Raw genomic sequence first — 18,809 nt, forward strand, 5'->3', positions numbered from 1 at the left:
AAGTGGACTGAGCACAAGTTTTGAAATTTGAAACATAGACTTCTAGGTGAGTTAGAGGAAAGAGGGAGTTCACAAAGGGACAGAATGTGGTCCCTTCTCTATTTCCAGAATCATAACAAGCTCTGTACTTTATCTTTAATTATATATTATTATCAGTTTAGGTTCTTTCTCTCTTCCTACCCTCACCTTCTCCAAGAACAATTTCCTAAACCAGTTCTCTACATAGAAATTGTAAAACATCTTTGGAGAGTAGCATTTTGTTTTAGTTGTATTATGCAAAAGATTGAACCCTTTACCTGGAATTAATATGCCTTAAGCCACTTGGAGAGTATTATCATAACAACAGTATAACTTCAAAAACAAGAGATGAAAGTCTATCAACGGTCTCTGTTAGGTTCACTTGGCAAGCTTAAACTGGATTCTTATTCAAGTAACTTATTGAGGGAGTCAGAAAAGCAGAATGGGGTATCAGGTAAAAGCTTGTAAGCTGTGGTTTTAGTGGAAACTGGATTCAGCCTCAGCCCACAGGGACTGCCAACATGAATGGCAGCACAGATAAGCCCCATCCTAAGGTAAAGATCAGTCATTGCCTAAGGCTTGTAGGGTGGTGGTGAAGGAGGGATCTGTGACTCTCCTCAGTGTGGCTGCCATTTGGGAATAATTATCCAGAGAAGTCCAGGTGGGAGGAGTTATCAGCTATCACAGCAGTTGGTGGATGGCAGCCCACTTGTAAAGAGATCTGAGTGAGGAGGCTAATGTGGCCACCATCTCTGTGGACTGAACAAATACGTGTGCTAGCCCTTCCTCTGTTGAGGAAAAATTAGTTCTTAATAATTTTCTGTCTTTCAGCAGCAGTATACATCACTGTCTTCTGAGGACATGTTCCTCCTTAATATCTGTAAGTCACATTTTCATGTTTTTTTCTCAGTCCCCTTCATGGTTTTTCTCTCAACTTTGCCTTTAAATGCCAGCATTCCTCTTCTCTCTGGCTAAACTAATCTTTTTCCTCTATCTTCTATCCTCAGGGTTTGCTTCTACTCACAACACTTTGATTAAAATGATAAGCTATTTATCCCCAAATCCATATCTGCATCTCTGTATCTAGGCATGACCTTGGGGCACAATTCCAAATCTGTATCACCTTCTACTTTTAAAGCATCTGCAACTGACTACTAAAGGGTCCTTATGTTCGCATGGTAAAAAATTTAAATATAAGATTTCCCCCTCTAAATCTTCTCTCCATCTATTTCAACGAATGTACTATCATTCACCTAGTTGTCCAAGGAAGACTCTCAGGAGACAAACTCGATCCTCTTAAAACCTCCATGTCCGGGCCCTCCCTGGTGGCACAGTGGTTTAAAGAAGAGCACCAAGAAGCTAAAGCCACATCAGCATGAGTTTGATCCCCACCCCGGAGGTGATCCACATGAGCAGCAGACCTCTCCTGGCCCGCGCATTTCTTCCCTCAGCAGTGTACTTCATAGATCTGTTCTGCTCCCCACTCTGTCTCTGGTGAATCCTCTCACCACCCCTGCACCTCTGGCCTGTATCCCAACTCTGTATGCATAAATAAATAAATCTTTAAAAAATAAAATAAAATCCACTTGGTTTTATCTGCTTTTGCCTGTTCTCTTCTTCTCATTCTTTACCTACTCTTTTCACTGTCCAACTGTCCTCAGGAAGCAACTGCCACACAGTCCGAGGCTCAGTTTTATGTGTGCTCAGACAATCCATGTTTAGTCCTCTTGTAAATACCCCCAATGTCACTTTTTGGCTCCTTCCAAATTCCACTTGCCTAACATCAAACTCTTTATGAATCCCTCTTTCTCTTCTCTCTCTCAACTGGCTTTTGAAAGTTTTAAAAACAAAACACTTTCATCCTCTACAGCACAAGGCCTGCAGATCCACAACCCCACTAGGTAAATCTCAAATGGACCATGTGAAAGCAATATTAAAGGAGAATGTAAAATTTGGGGCAGTGAGGAAGTCAGTGGAGTGACCACAAAATTATGAACATCTTTTATTAGCTGACAAGTGGAATGAACCAAATGAAAACAAATCAATAGGTAAAAGGGGATTGGAAACACTTAAAAGTTATAGGGTCAACTGAGATAATGTTTCTACAGGTGTGAGAATTGAAAATCAGAAAAGCCTTCCCTGGTTCACGATGAGTTTGCTTTGCAACTACAGAGGTAACCTGACCAGCATCTAACTAGTGAAAAGGAAAGGATGCCTGTCCAGTTTTTCTCCTGGAGTCTAAAAATAGAAATCTGTTTTGATCAAATTTGCACTGGTCTTTCTCTTCTTCCACTAACCCTATGAGTTTAAATACAATTAAATGCATTTGAATTTCATCATTTCCATATGAAGGAAAGTAATGGGGAGAAGAATATAGGGAAGATCACATAAAATAAAGACCAGTTAACAAAAGTAGTAAAAGTCACTAGACACTAGGAGAAAAGTTGATACTACCTGAGAGACTCTAGTGGCCTCCTCCAGGAATTTTTTCATCTCATCCTCAGAGTAAACCACATTCATAGCAGAACCACTAGGAAGAGAAAGGAAAAAGAAAAAGAAAAAAAAGCAGGTGAATTTCTTTACCACTCAAAGTAATCAAAATAATGTAATGTCAAATTCTCAAAACAGTTTCAGGCTGGGTCAAGTAAGAAGTCTCCATCACCTAAACTGAGATTTTACTCCATTTATTCACCTGGACAATCATCCAAAGTAAAAAGTCATCTCCAGTGTCTGTGAAAATAACTGAAGGAACATGGCACATCCTTCAAGTTTACTCTGTCTGACTCATTGTTTTAATTCTACCAGCTCCACATAGTTTTTAAACATAGTAAGATAGATGCCAGGTCCCAGTGTCTCTATCCCTGTTTCCTCAGAGTTCATTACCAGTGGCTTATGTGAACACACAGGTCATAGTCAAAGCAGGTCATTCATTCCACCACCTCAACCTGCTTATAAAAGAATCTTTTTTTTTTTTTTTTCAGGAACATTTACAAATGTAAGGTACAGTCTCTGACTGAAACCTACTCAATTACACAAAGCGAGATGGAAGGGGAGAGAGAAAGGAGTACGATGACATAAAATAAGAAAAATTGATTTTCCAATTCCTTTTAAAATGAAGTATTTCTTTTAACTGTTCTACTCTATTAAAAACTTATTAATAATTTTAATACAGAAATTTAAAATTAATATTTTTTAATACAGAAAGGCTAAGGAAAAAGAGTTGATAATTCAGAAAGCTACGGATTGCAGAGTTGAGAACAGAACTGCAATAGTCACAGGCTGCATTGTGCAATCCTTCCTTAAATGTGTGTGTATTGTTTAAATTAACTTACATTAATACCTCCAAGAAGCAGCAGTATTAAACTGTGGTTTACACATTAAGTCATTTAAGTAAAAAGGAAACTTTTCCACCTCATTTGAAATTTTTCATTATTTTAAAGGATCCCATCTCAAATTCCATTTACACTTTCAAATTGTGCACAGCAAATTGTGTTTCTCTTATTATCCCCTGCTCAGTGAAGTAGTTTCTTACATGTGGTAACATCTGAAGAGAATAAGTGATCATTCACAACGTCTCCTCTGATTCTAGAACTTTTTTTCAAAGTTTAATAAAAAAGACACTCACGACCCTCTCTGTTATAATCCATCTATTTAAAAAGTGTTATCTCAGATATTTAAAAATTCAAATCAGAGGCACCATCAGAAGGTGCTGACAAAAGTCAAAAATAAACTGTCCTTTCTGGGTATTTGAAAGCAGATGCTAGAGAGAAATAGCCAGAATTTGCTCTCTTTTGTTTTGCCTTTTGGTATTTTTTAATGGCTCTCTTTTCCACTGTAAAACTGTCCTTCCTCAGTTTAGTGAGGAGATGCTCTAAACCATGTTCCTAAAACATAGAACTAGACAGTGTGTGTTAATGCTCTCAGAAAATAATGCATTAAGTTGAAGGATCATACACAGGTCTTCTTTCTGTCTGCGTGGACTTGGGGATTAATAAAGGATTTAAGAATTAGTTCTAGTGCTATAAGCACACAATAGGCATTTCTTATACCTCCTGATATTAAAATGATTGTTTTTGGAAAAGATTTTATTACCTCAAGACATAGGAAGGTCTCAACAAGCAGGGGTAGCCCACAGACTTCGCAAATTCCAATGCTTCATTCTAATTAATAAAAACAACAGAAACATGTATGGATAGATTTATAAATGCAAAATAATGCAGAAAGGTATCATTAGATCAAGTGGTAACCAACTCTTTGTACTCTTTCTCTCAAAAGGCCATTAACAAGTAAATTGGACATCAAAATACACAAAAACCCTAGTTTCTAATTCTAAATATCAAATCTAAATCAAAAATAGTTCAATCTTTTGTCTGTATTTTAATGAGAATACTCACATCAATTTAGGCAGCTTTTAACAGCAATCAGAGAAACACAATAACTTGAAAGTAAATTCACAGCATTTTATCTGCCCGCTAGTTACTAGTCTACAGTAGTTAGCATTCAGATTATGAAAATCCAAAAGAGAATATAAAAACAGACACCTTTTTTTCTCCTTACCAAAGTGTTAACTGCTTTCCATGGTGCCTGAGCCACGTTTATCTCATCCAAGATGGCTGAGAAGATGGAGCGATCCTCAGCCCTGTCGATCTGCATAGGGCTGGTGCCCATGATCTTGACACCATTCTTGTGGAGAGGGACTGCCAGGTTGTTTGGAATCTGGCCCCCTACTGAAATGATGCAGCCACTGCATGCCTGAAATAGATGTCCACAACATCAGCCACTGGAGTAACTTTTCCCTGATAAACAGCTGTGCTATTGTTGCCTCCATTTTTAAAAAATATTTCTAATTTTTTAAAGTACATGCTACTTTTTTTTTATGCACACAGAACTGGGGTCAGGAGCGGTGAGAGAATTCACTGTGGACAGAGTGCGGAGCAGAACAGGCAGATGGAGGAAGGACACTGCTGAGGGGAGCAGCGGAATAGGCAGGAGAGGTCTGCTGAGCCATGTAAATCACCTCCTGGATGGGGCTCGAACTCACACTGGAGTGGCTGCGGCCACCTTGCAGTTTTGCACTTTATCTGCTGTGCCTCAGAAAGGGCCTGCCTCCATAACTGAAAATACTTAATATGATTGTGGTATTTTCATTTCTCCCACTAATGGATACTATTTCATAAGACCCCAAAGTGATAAACACACTTGGTTCTGACTTTGCAGGCACTTACATGCTAAAACACAATGACACAATTCCCATGGAAGACTACACAGAACATGCTAAGTGTGATATTAGTATGTGTGGCATTAGAGAAAGAAAACTAAGCCAATGGATTCTCACCATCAATTAACCTAAACTCTAAATTAACTTTAACTACTGTTGCAATTTCCTGACTGGATAACATTCTCTCCCAGCACTCAACCTCTCCTTCCCTCCACATTCTGACTAATCATCCTATAGCATTGCCTCAATATTTCTCCTCTTCTCAAAGTTCTCCAAAGGTTCCCAGCCTCCAAAAGATTAATCAGAAACTTGCTACCAAGAGTGCTAAGATTTTCCAGTCTGAGCACTCACAACTCAAGACTGCTTCATTCACAGTCTATACACTACCTCCAGTTTTGACAACCTCTCTTTTAAGCGGCTACCAAGGCACATATTTACACAACAAGTACACAACAAGTGTACACAACAAGTGATGTCAATGCCAATTTCTTTACTGTCTTATAAGCAGCTCCTGAATCTTTCACCTTAATCTTTTAGTAGCAGTCAAAACTTCAAGATTGAAAAAAAGCCCACCAAATCTCAAATTTTCTCAAGTTCACTGGAGTGAGGGTGAGTCAGTGTGGGATACTGAGGAATTGCATTTGAGATTAGAAGCCCCTTCCCATATTTGTTTCCACTCCATAGCTCCCACCGAGGTTCAGTCTAGTTATAAAATGAGGATAATAATGTCTGCCTACCTCACAAGGTTGCTACATACATTCAAAGAGGTAATAAACAGAAAGAATTTATCCAGGATAAAAATGTAAGATATTAGTATTACTATTAGAAAATGTTATAGGGCCCTCCCTGGTGGCGCAGCGGGTTAAAGCACAGCACTGAGAAGCTAAAGCCACCTCAGCATGAGTTCAATCCCTGCCCCGGAGGTGACCCACATTGAGCTGTAGACCTCTCCTGACCGGTCCGCTGCTCCCCTCAGCAGTGTACTTCATGGATCAGCCTGTTCTGCTCCCCACTCTGTCTCTCGTGAATCCTCTCACTGCCCCTGCACCTCTGGCCTGTACCCCAGTTCTGTATGCATAAATAAATAAATTCTTAAAATAAAAAAGAAAATGATATAAAATCTAGTAGACCAATGACCTTGGTATAATTTGTTTCTCCTAAGACTCTAATGGTGAATATTAGAATATTAGAATGACTGAAATAAGGGGTATAAGCCAAATTCATTTTATCATTATTTGAAATCATTCTGAAATAGTCTTAAAAGGAATGTAGCTAATTTATCTATTATGAAAGAATTTATGTACTGCCTAAACAAACATCCTGCAATTGAATGCTTAAACACGTAGTAAACAGCATTAAAAAGAATAATCCACAGTTTTACATATTTATAAGTGCACTTAAGCTACTTTTATCATTATTTTATGTTCAATATGCATTTTTGTAAAACCTTTATGAAGAATTATTTTCCTTGCTATATATTTTTATTTGCTTATTATTTTTTGGTTTATTAGCAGTTTTTTATTTGCTTGTTACCTTTAGTTTATTAGCAGTTTTAATATTTTAGAAACTCAAAAGCTAATTACTCAAGTAAATGTATACCAAAAGCCTTTTATGTGAAGGACTTTCTAAAATTAAGGAAGAAATAGTACTCTGTGAGCAAAAATTGGAGTCCACAACTTTCAAAGCACTAAAAACAAAGTACTATTTGTTAAGCATATTACTGTATACACTAGACTATCTACTTTGACCTCTGTGGTAGGTTCTGAAAAATGTGAAAAATGTTCTGAAAACATTTTTCAGTTATTATTACCCACTTGCAGCTAAAGAAACCAAGTCATGGTGAAGGCAAAATGATTTGCCCATATTTCTTAACTAGAAAATATGGAGTCAGTACTTGAACTAAAAACTACTAGTATAACGCAGTTGTGCTTAACTAAATCACCAAAATTTTTAATTTTAAGCAAACTCTTCTTCTGGTTGGTCTCAAAGGTAGTTAATTTTAAAATATATGAAAAAAGTTATTCTATAGTATTCTTGAAAAAAAGTATCTGGGTCCTCCCTGGTGGTGCAGCAGGTTAAAGCACTGCACTAAGAAGCTTAAGCCAATTCCTCATGCATGAGTTCGATCCCCGCCTGCCCCGGAGGAGTCCACATGGCGTGGAAAGACCTCTCCTGACCCGCCCGCTGCTCCCCTCATCAGTGTACTTCATCCATCTGCCTTTTCTGCTCCCCACTCTGTTCCTGGTGAATCTTCTCACCCTCCGCATCTCTGGCCTGTACCCCAGTTCTGTATGAATAAATAAATAAATCTTAAAAAAAAAAGTATCTGTAAAAGGTCTACTGCAAAACCATATTCTCAGCATTGGTGTCCAAAACTAAAAATCACTAGGAGGATAAATCACTTCTGCAGAAATATTATAAACATCTTGATGTATGGTACAGATTTTCTTCATATAGCAATGAAATGAGTAGAAGAGAGCATACTTGTAGGGTCTCACAGGAAAGAACTTGGTATCCCATAGAAGATAGCTATCAATATCAAATCACTTATACTTAAATAGTTTCAATTTATTTACTGAAATAAAATATCTCAGAAGTTCAGATATTATTTCACAGATTTCTAAAATCTTTAGGCCTCAAGTAATTTCTTTACTCTCTAACTCCCATTGACTTATCTAGATTTGTTTGTATCTTTTTTATCCAGCTTGATTTTCCATTATATTTTAACTTGTTATCACTAAGTTAACAGCACACAAGAATATTTCTGAAAAAATATTCAAGATGTCATTACACCACAAATTAAGGACTGTAAAAAGTGTATTTCATGTTTATAGGAGAAAATCTTAATTACTCTGAGACATTAGACAATTTTGTCTGCTCTTACATTTATGGGCAAATTTAATGCTGCATTATGAGAGAACACCATGTCAAGAAATTGGTCTTGCTAACAGAAATACCTTTTACTTTGTTAAAAAAAGACCTTGATTTTTGCCATTTCAGGCAAAAATTTACAAAATTTACAATTTACAAAAGTCTACTGTTTATATATCTGCCAATGAGAATGATGACACTTTACATTTTAGTAATAAATATTTTAGTAAAATACATTAGTTTAGGTAGAGTCTTAAGATATTTAATTACAATTAAACCCAATGTCACAAATGAACCTCAATTTGAGTTTAGATATAGGCATTTCTTAATGGGTTTTCCTATGAATAATTAGTGTTTGTCAGTCATTCAATAGCTAAACTGTGCTACAGAGGTACCAATGTGTGTATATATATATATACACACATACATAATAGTAGATCTTAATATAAGATCAATAAATCATTCATCAGAATATATTTTTATGGCATATTATCCAGTAAAGCATTCATAATAATAAAAGGATTCAAGCTTGATAGTAACATCATAAGATCGTAAATATGTTGCCTAGAACTTTTAGGTTCAATTTCTTAAGAAACAAATACAACAAGAATTGAAAAATAGGTCTTAAAGAAGATATACATATAGAAAAATGTTACTATTTTTAGTTATATAATATTGCAATACAATTAGTCTCCAAAGAAAGAGGAAAAGCGATGCTAAGAACATAGCTCTGTGATTCTGTTTCACCGGTATGCCACACAAAATTTATTGCAGCATGCATAACAGATCAGTGAAAGAGAAGCTCAGTGTTGCAACTTCAATAAGCAAAGAAATAATTTTCAAATTCTTCACCCAAAATAATTTGAAAATCTTTTCCCTTATAAGGATTATCTTAAGCTAAATTGCAAACTAAGCAAAATAGCACCTTTCAAAGCTTTGAGAGTGGGAGACACCCACTTCTCAGCTCTCTTAACCCTCCCCTACACTCACACACCAAACAAACCTTTAGTAGTATGAAATAATTAAGAATAAGTAGAAGCTTTCAGCACTCCTAGCCTCACCTCTCACTCAATCTCTCATCAAGACCCCCCTCCAAATAGCCTGCCTTTTTCACAAAGCATGCTGGTTTTTGACTCTCTTTTAGTGCTATCTTCAAGGTGCCTCTGTGATGTCTTGGTATCAGCCTTGCTCCTGAACTAGATGGAGAGGGCTAGACCAGGAGTCTCATCATGCTTTCTTTCACCCCCTGTAGTTTTGTATCATTGCAAAATCCTGTTGCCCTTCCAAGGGACGCAAAGGTGTGCTTTAGAATAAGTTGAGATGTGCTTGCAATTTTCAGCAAGTTTACTACTGAACACTTCAGTGCCTTCAGCATTGCTAGGAATATCCAAGGTCAGATCAGAGTACTCTTCTGACACATTTATTATGGGAGACAATACAGTCTGTGGAGCCTGTTGTGAGGACATACAACCTCACAAAAAGAAACATACACACCATATGTATATGTGCATGTGAGACATGCCATTCCCTGTGGTATACTCTAAAAAATACATCAACAGATTATTGTTCTTATGTTCATCAACAAAACAATTAAAATGCCTTGACTATACAATAGCATCATACTTCAAATGCCAATTAACTTCAAAGATGGGTCAACTTTATTTCTATCATCCTGAACTCAGAGTAAAAGGATCTCACTGATATCCATGTGAAACTGCATAGAAAGGCAGACAGAGATGGATTTATCTTTTCTTAACTCATTCCATGGGGAGAATAGTTAATTATATATAAAATGCTTACAGCTATTACCTGAAAATGTTAATATTTTAAATAATTATGTAATTCTCACTTATTTTTGTCATGATGCCCAGCTTATAATTAATACCTTGAAGGTAGGGGCCTGGTTTTGTAGCTCTCTATCCTACTGAATCCAGTATTTATAAGGTGCTCAGAAATATTTGTAGTATGCTTTTTTTTGGATTCCCACCTCTCTATATGAAATGAATATTAAGGAATCATTAGAAAAGGCAGGTCAGAGAACAAAAAACTGTATATACTCTACTTAATGGTTCTATTTTATTACATTAAAAGATAAGCAGTCTAGATTAAATAGACAACATGGTGATATATCTATGTTAAATTTGTCTATTTTTCTTTTCATCCACTGCTCTAGCTCTATATGCTTTACAATGCCGTTTCAACCACAAATCTCCTATTACCTTCATAGGACCTGAGTGTAACACTTTTTTACACTAATATAATTCATGAACCAAAATATAAAAATTGAAGCACAGAGAATTTACATACCTGTAAACATAAATGAGTTTTTGAGTTAAAACTAGAATTTAAATAAAGTGACTCCAATTCAGTATTTTTTTCCTCTTAGTTACCATATTTTACACGAAGAGACAAATCTTTGTGTTAGGAATTAACTGGAAGACAGTTAAGGCACAACTAGTAAATATCTTTCTGAAAGTTTCCAGTAGTGACTCTTCTCATTGTAAGGTAATTTAACTTGTTCTACAGACTTGCAGTAACTTACTATGATCATAGGAATACACAGTGAAAACACAGTCAATAATATTGGAATAGAAGTAGAAGAGCAACTGCAGGAGAAGGTAACAGAGGAATCGGAATCACTCAGAATGAACTCATCGATCTTAAATTCAGGACTAATGGCTTCATCTCATAGCACAAAGAATGAACTGATCCTTTGTGAACAACTGACTTCTCTCCCCTGGGAAGTGTCTATCATTAAAGCACAACACAAGAACTAGAGAAAAGCTGCTTATTTGATGTCTAGAAACCAGTTAAATGATTTTGTGAAATATTTACTTGCTTTGTCTTGTACTAGTTAATATGTATTTGGCATTTGTTACTGAGGTAATTTTTCAATTAGCTGGAAAGAGGGAAAAAAAGCTTAGAAAGAGAAAAAGTGAATTTTATACAGAGATAATCACTCTGTGCCAGGGTCTGAGGAATATAAGGCTAAATAAATTTTTCAGTTTCCTACAAAATTAGACAAGGGTAGGTTTCTGTGAGGGGAACTAAAGTATAAATCTACATAAAAGAATGCACACACACATAAAGTGTGCATTGCTTATATTTTTCTACTTTCTTTCCTTTTTCCTTATTTTTTTTCTTTCTTTACCTCCTGATGGTAGATGTCTAGGATTCTCTCCAAAGACAACTCTTCAAAGTACAGTTTGTCACACTCATCAAAGTCTGTGCTCACGGTCTCAGGGTTGCAATTCACCACCACTGTCTTCTTGCCAAGTTGAGTCAGTGTGCGGATACTGGACACAGCACACCAATCAAACTCCACACTGCTGCCTGCAGAGACAAGGAGATTGAGGGAAAAGGTAAGAGAGGCATGAAGTTACAACACAAAGAAAAGTGTAAATATAGGGCCATTCAGTCCAGGCTAAGGAAGGTAATGCGTTTTCAATTCAGTTTTAAGACTCCAAAATGTAATTTTCTGATCCACTGTGTGCACTATATTATTAGTAAGAAAAACAGGAATTAATTAAACAACAATGGCATGTTGGCTTATTTTATATGTGGTCTTATAGTAAGTAATCTCCATAGTTGAATTACTTAAAACCTCAGTTAGTAAACATAATGATAAAAAACCTCATTTACTGAAAAGAAATTCAAAATTAGTTTATTTGACCACAGAACACAAAAATCACATTGGTGATCAGAATACTTGAGTCCTTCCACTTGCCTTGCTCTCTGAGAGTTAATCCTGCTAGTTGACCCCTGAGCTACCATGCAGCTTAGACATAGCTTGATTGACTAGAGGGAGTCTTATCCTTTCCAAGCTTATCCTTTTACTCTAGATGTGGTCACTCCATGCAGAGTGAGTGACCTTCTAAGAAATTAATTTGATGAGTAAGATTGATCAAAATGTCTCAAAATAGCCCCTCTATTGGAAAACTGTAAAACTGAAAGTTCTGGAATTTGTACTAATACTTGCATTAAGAGTTCGTTTCCTAAAAATTCATGTTAGAATAATTAGTTATCCTAACAGGTTAACTGAATTAAGTATGCATTTGATTCTTAACTAAGCTAGTCCTTTTTGAGCCCAAAAACAATGCAGACTTGTTATATAAATTAAGTGAAATTTGAAAAGAAAGAAAGATCTAAGGAAAGCTTAAGTTCTAGAGAAGTTGTTAAGACATTTAAGACATAAGTTGTAATAGGTTAAATACTATTAGCCTACTTCAAGATTTGGCCAGTTTGGTAAACTAGTATATCCTAAAGTACTTAGAATATTGTAAAAAAAAAAAAAGAAGAAAAAGAAAGTCTCTATGCTTAATGTAACAGAGTAAGATACATACATACATATATATATATACACACACAATATATATATATATTATATATGTATATACACAAGATATATATATATACATACATACATATATGTGAACCACCTATTTCATCATTTCTATATTAGAATGTCTTGCTAAATCTAAATATTAGATATATCATTTGAGAAATAACCATTGTCCATTTAAGTACTTTGTTACTGTAATAGATCTTGAACCATTATCAAAAGTCTAATTTTAAGGAACTAGAGGGAAGAGTAATAATTTCTGGAAAAAAAAATATTTAAATTATATGACATAATATTCTTCCTATGCATCAATAAGAAAAGCTCTTTAAATTTTTTGCCAATAAAATTATAAATTAGGATCAAGATTGTATGTGAAAACATAATTTCTGCCTAATTTATAAAGTCCTTGAATAAAAATAAGTCTTAGTGAAAAATCTATGCCAGTAAAAAAAGTCAAAGCATAGAGAATTCCCCAACACCAGTGAGAGCCTCAATTTAGTTCATGGGGTGAATTTGACAAAGAGGCAACACGATGATATTAAAGGAGCTAGAATCTGTAGTTAATATCCACATTTGAATCCCGCCTCTGCCACTTTAATAGCTATATAATAAGTTTGGGTTCTATCTCTCTGCATTTCAGTTTTTTAATTTGAAGAATAATTACTATAAAAGCATCTGTTTCACATTGTTCTTGGAATAATGGAATTAACATGTGTGAAAAGTAATAGGCCAAAGTATACTGGAGTCCTATGTAAATACAAGTTATCACTTTACCAATGTGATATGGACCGCAACCCAGCACCATCATCCCATGGTCATCAAAACTGATGTCATGCTCCTGAGGGAGAAAGAATGGAAGACGTGGAAAATATGACATTATTTTCCCCTCTAATTAAACTTTTTGCTGTCTTTCTCATTCTTCTTGCTGACATGCATTCTCTCCTTGTTTCAAGCAACACACAGATATAAAGTGTTAACAAGCTTGACTTGTTTGTAAAAAAATAAAATTTCAATAAATTACATGGTGGTTAAAATATAACATAATGTCTGTTCATGTAAACACTGTCTTTTATTATCTTTTCATTTGCTTGATATTGTCAACTAAAGGCAGTTCTTTAAAACTGAGTACAGAGGCATCATCACATCTGAGCCTCATTACCAACATCACTAGATAACCAAGGAGACAAATATATATATATATTCACCCAGGTGAATGACTTATTAAATCAAAATACTTCTATGATAGTCTGGCAGTTCCTACCTGACCATTGTAGGTAACGTAGAGGTAGTTTGTAACTGATGGATATTCTGCAGCCAGTGTATCAATCTGCAAGAGAAAATTAATTAATTAATCAGGGATAGTACTTCCTTTGTTTTAATTTTTTCAAGAATGATTATGAATTTTTGTGTGTTATAGCCTATTTCTTTAACGCCTATTAATTGCCAAATATAAAAACAAGCAATAGGTATGAATGTTACAATTACTTTCTATGTCTTAAAATGAGAAGAATAAATTAAAAGGATAATGCAATGCAGTTATTACTTAAGGAGTGTGTGACAACACAAACCCCAGAGCATCACTGAGTCATTACAGTAGTTCTTCCCATGAAAAAAGTCAAATATAAATAAATAGTTATCAAGAAGATTTACTCAGTTCTAAGGCAGCCAGGTAGAAAACTTTAAAATCACAGCAAAATGATACCTATGTGAGAATGTCTTTGACTTAGAAATGAATTCCTAGGACTTAAGTTATCAATGGCACTGAACTATGCAATGATACAGATGCCATAATGCATGGGAGCAAGGGAACAGGGACAAGTCCTTATTGAACATGTTTAGGAAAAGTAAATCAATTTATCTCTCAAGGGCCAGGAGCTCAGCTTAGCGAGCAAGATTTGGTGGCCAATAGGGCAAGACAGCAGAAGATAGTTGAGAAGGAAGATAGATAATAATTGCTGAATAGAAAATTCAGCACCAGTCCTAAGACCAAAGGGTACACACATGCCCTCTGAGCACATGGGAAAAAGACAATGATATTAAAGGACAGATTCCAGACTGTAATACTTTAAGTCAAAACATCCTTTCTACTAAAGTCTGAGTCCCCCCCAAACCCCACCCCCCCAAAAAAAATTCCCAGTGATACACCTATGGCACCTATAAGCATTCTTGTGTGACTGTCACAAAGCTGATGGGTTCATTATCCTCTATCACAATGAATACTAAATGAACACTAAAGATGGAGCACTTAAAAGAAAATACTGCCCTGTAAAAAGTTAGTGTCAAAGAGATAACTGTTCTTTTCAGGAGGGTCAGTCACCATGCTGAGATATGTCAAGCTCTCCTGTTATACTACTAGATATATTTGTACATGGGTGAAAAAACAAAGGAGAAATTATTTTGATTTTTTTTCTTATGTAGACCAAATAGATTATATATTTAGTCTTACTTTTAAAATTAATTGCACCTTCATCCCTTTTGTTAAGCAAATCCATTCAGTAGCATCATGGACATCAATTAGGCAAGCAGAGTCACTTTCTAATTTTACCTTTCTTTTTTATTGCCAGTGGTCCTATAAATTGGTGTCTACATTTCACGAGGGGACATGTGGCTTTAAGGGGAAACTTACCTGTTTAACCCAAGGGTGGATGTTTTTCTTTAACCTCAGTTCTCTTGTTTGGGCCTCAGTCAACCCAAGACATTTTGAAATCTTCTTGTCAGAGAACCCAATCTCCTTTGCTTTTTTCAGGGTTTCTTCTGAAATGGAGTCACTGGAATGGAATTAAAATAAGCAGTTCAAGTTGACACAATAGAAAAGAGTGAATTGTTCAATTTTTTTAAGTCTTTCTTTTTTAAAAAAAGATTTATTTATTTATGCATACGAACTGGGGTACAGGCCAGAGATGCCGGGGCAGTGAGAGGATTCACCGGAGACAAAGCGGGGAGCAGAACAGGCCAACTGACAAAGTACACTGCTGAGGGGAGCAGTGGGCAGGTCGGGAGAGGTCTGCCGCGCCAGGTGGGTCAGCTCCGGGGCGGGGATCCAACACGCACTAAAGCTGCTGCAGCTCTGGCCAGCTTGCAGTGCTGCATCCCAACCCAGTTGCGCTACTAGGGAGTGCCCGAGTTGTTCAATTTTAAATATTAATGTTCCCAAATCTAGATCCCCAGGCCCCTGGTCTGACCTATAACTCAGATTTTTGTACATGACAAGTTTGAGGACCACTTTCACCTAGTCCACCCCAGCATTGTCTCAGAGGGTCCCCTCTATTTCTACTTGTTAGTATCATTTACGTTGAGATAAGTTCTATGTTGAGAAGATAGTTTTGTAGTTTTATGATTAATTTCCACTCGAGCCAGATTTACCTCCTCACTTTCCTGTGCTCCTTTCCACTGTAGAGAGACTATCTGTGTTTTTTCCTCTCACTTTGAATGCCATCGACATTTCTGCTACCTACCCAACATCTCTCCAACTCCAGTAACCCTTCGAAGATCAATCAAAGCTAACTCACACTCATGAAGTCTCCTGATCAATCCTCACCCACACTGATGTTCTTGGATTTTTAAACACATTTTTGATTTGGAGTCAAAGGCATAGTTAAACTATACTGCTTAGCATAACATGAAACCATACTGCTTAGCGTAACATAATAAATAACATAATATTTCTTATGTCTACTACTATCTATTCACTAATCAGACTTTTCTCCTGCTGGATTTAAATTCCATGAGGTAAAAAAATGCATTTGGTTTATTTGCCAGATCATTCCCAAAGCCTAGCACATTTATCCTACAGGAAACGTTCAATAAATATTAATTAAATGAATAAAGGAAATTGTACCTCTATAGATACTTTTTGTTTTATAGAAGAGACAAAGAAGTTATTAAAATCAGCTCATAATGAAAAATCAAAATGTGTATCAAAGTAATTCCTAAAAGATCAAAAAAACAGAAAAATATAATACTACTTGTAAAAGCATCTTAACCAAATACCTGTGGGCCATCTATTTAAAGCTATAGTCAATACAATAAAATTCAATTATCACAGATTGATAGCCAATATACTGAAGTTCAACTATTGCAGTTTGTTGTCAGAATATCTAATAATAAATAAAACATTTTCATTGAAATTCTAATAGAATGTAGCTGAACTAAACCTGATACATTTGTTCAATCTAATCTTCCATCTTCTTTAATTCATATTCTAAGTTTAAAGAAGAGAGAATAAAGCTAGCATATTTAATAGCTATTTCTCTGGTGGTTTGACATCAGTATTAGTTTGGATTTTTGCAGCAACAGCTCTTTCTAGTGAATTCACTTTTGTCTAAATTCCTTTTTGTCTCTAATCAAGAGTTTCATTCAGTAGTTTTTCAATGAATTTAACTTCTTTTTATTTCTATCCTGAATTTTTCACCTTCCCAAGTATTTTAAAGCACTCTTTCACAGAAACAATATTTTCCTGTCAAATGCTTGAGCATAATCTAACTATTAAGTCTTTTTAGTTATTTGCTATACATGCTGAGCTGTTTGCTACATGCTTTGGAACTATGCTTTTCAATATGATAGCTGCTAGCCATATGTGGATATTTAAATTTAAATGTAAACTTATTAAATTTTAATTAAAATTTAACTTAGTTTTTAGATCTTAAATTAAAAGTTGAAATATCAGATCCATAGTCATATTGAGTAAATATCAAGTACTCACTAGTCACATATAGCTGGTGACTATTATACTGGGTAGAGCTAATTACAACATCTTATTATCAAATTTCTTGACAGTCCTGCTCAAGAAGATACAACACAATACTTGAGATAATGGAATGATGGTGATTCAAAACATTTTAAGGAGTGATATGCTATGTGGAACCCACATAAGGTGAGAGAAACGTGTTAACAATGTGAATGACTGTAGTTGAGAAATACTATGGTAGAAGAATGAGAACAGAGTCATTAAAGTTAGCTTTTGGGTCCTCCCTGGTGAGGCAGCATGTTAATTAAACCACAGCACTAAGAAGCTAAAGCCACTTCAGCAAGAGTTCGATCTCCACCCCAGAGGTGACCACATGGTGCAGCAGACCTCTCCTGACTTGCCCCCTGCTCCCCTCAGCGGTATACTTCGTCAGTCAGCCTGTTCTGCTCCCCACTCTGTCTCTGGTGAATCCTCTCACTGCCCCAGCCACTCTGGCCTGTACCCAGTTCTATATGCATAAATAAACAAATATTTTAAAAAAAATCAGCTTTTATAGATGAAGTTGACTGATGGACTACAGGCAAGGGTAAATGCATTGGCAATATCAGAGGGCAGCCATGAATATTTAAATATAGAAAACATATCAAGAATTTGTAGTTGGAAAGAGCAGGAAATCATGGATGGTGAGCATCTGGCACCTTCTCTTTCCTTCTTTTATTAGTGCTTTAATACTTAGTGCATATGTGCAATGTGTCAGGTCCTATGCTACCTATTTTAATGATAAGAGATAAAATATGGAATCTATATTCACGATCATCAGAGTATATTGGTAAATAAATAGTCATCGATATGTCTGCACTGTAAGCAGTACTATGAAAGAAATGGAAGCAAGAGGAAGTCTGGAAAGGCCACTGAACTATTAAAATATTAGGTTTATGATAGCTTTTGGGATTCAAAAAAATAGGGAGAGAGAAAAGCAGAGATGGGAATTTTTGTTGCTGTAGCTTCTATTTGTTTTAGAAAGGTATTTCTACTTTCTTTCCACCAAGGCTATGTTCTTAAAGCCACTGCTCATTTGGTAATGCACAAGTGTGCTTTCAACCTTAAAGTGGAAATGTCTAGTAAGTAAGCTATTATTCGAACTTAGAATTTGGGAGGATATTCTTTTTAAATTTCCCTAATCATGAGTTTCATGGATGATATCAAATCATATTAGTGTTTATGTGCATGGAGAAGGGCCACACATTTCTGCATGATATGCAATTTTATTAAAAACATGGGCATGAAACATCAGTTAGGTTCAGAAATAAATGCAGTCTTTTCTACTGCTGAAATATGTATGATTTCTCTTTGTTCTTTTCCCCCAGAAGCATCCAATGGAGCATTTAAGGACATCTCCAGAAAATACACAAAGTTGGTCTTCTCCACCCATCATATCAAATTGGACTCATCCCAACAAACAAATTAAAAATTTTAAAAAGACTGATTGATAGAATTGGCCTTGTGTGTAAAAACATGGAGTGAATTAATTTTGTAGCTCTGCTCTGGTGACAGAAACAGCTTTCACTAAGACTGACTCAATCATTTCTGCTTCCTAGTGCTTCCCCACCTCAGAGTTTTCATTATTTAAAGGGGATACCTGAGATGAACAATGATTACACATAATAATGAGT

General features: G+C 35.7%; 1 protein-coding gene across 1 annotated transcript in view; it reads right to left on the reverse strand.

Moving 5' to 3' along the window:
- CPS1 (carbamoyl-phosphate synthase 1, mitochondrial) overlaps positions 1-18,809 on the reverse strand; it is a 112,058-nt gene that overhangs the window by 21,941 nt on the left and 71,308 nt on the right. The window contains exons 22-28 of the mRNA XM_004674809.1: positions 15,076-15,217; positions 13,711-13,776; positions 13,224-13,287; positions 11,259-11,440; positions 4,576-4,770; positions 4,111-4,178; positions 2,473-2,548 (exon numbers count right to left, since the gene is read on the reverse strand). Coding sequence (XP_004674866.1) covers positions 2,473-2,548; positions 4,111-4,178; positions 4,576-4,770; positions 11,259-11,440; positions 13,224-13,287; positions 13,711-13,776; positions 15,076-15,217 — 793 coding nt within the window. The remainder of the gene's footprint in view (positions 1-2,472; positions 2,549-4,110; positions 4,179-4,575; positions 4,771-11,258; positions 11,441-13,223; positions 13,288-13,710; positions 13,777-15,075; positions 15,218-18,809) is intronic.

The sequence above is a fragment of the Condylura cristata genome, unplaced genomic scaffold (assembly GCF_000260355.1).
Source record: "Condylura cristata isolate star-nosed mole 26May11 unplaced genomic scaffold, ConCri1.0 scaffold00002, whole genome shotgun sequence".
NCBI lineage: Eukaryota > Metazoa > Chordata > Mammalia > Eulipotyphla > Talpidae > Condylura > Condylura cristata.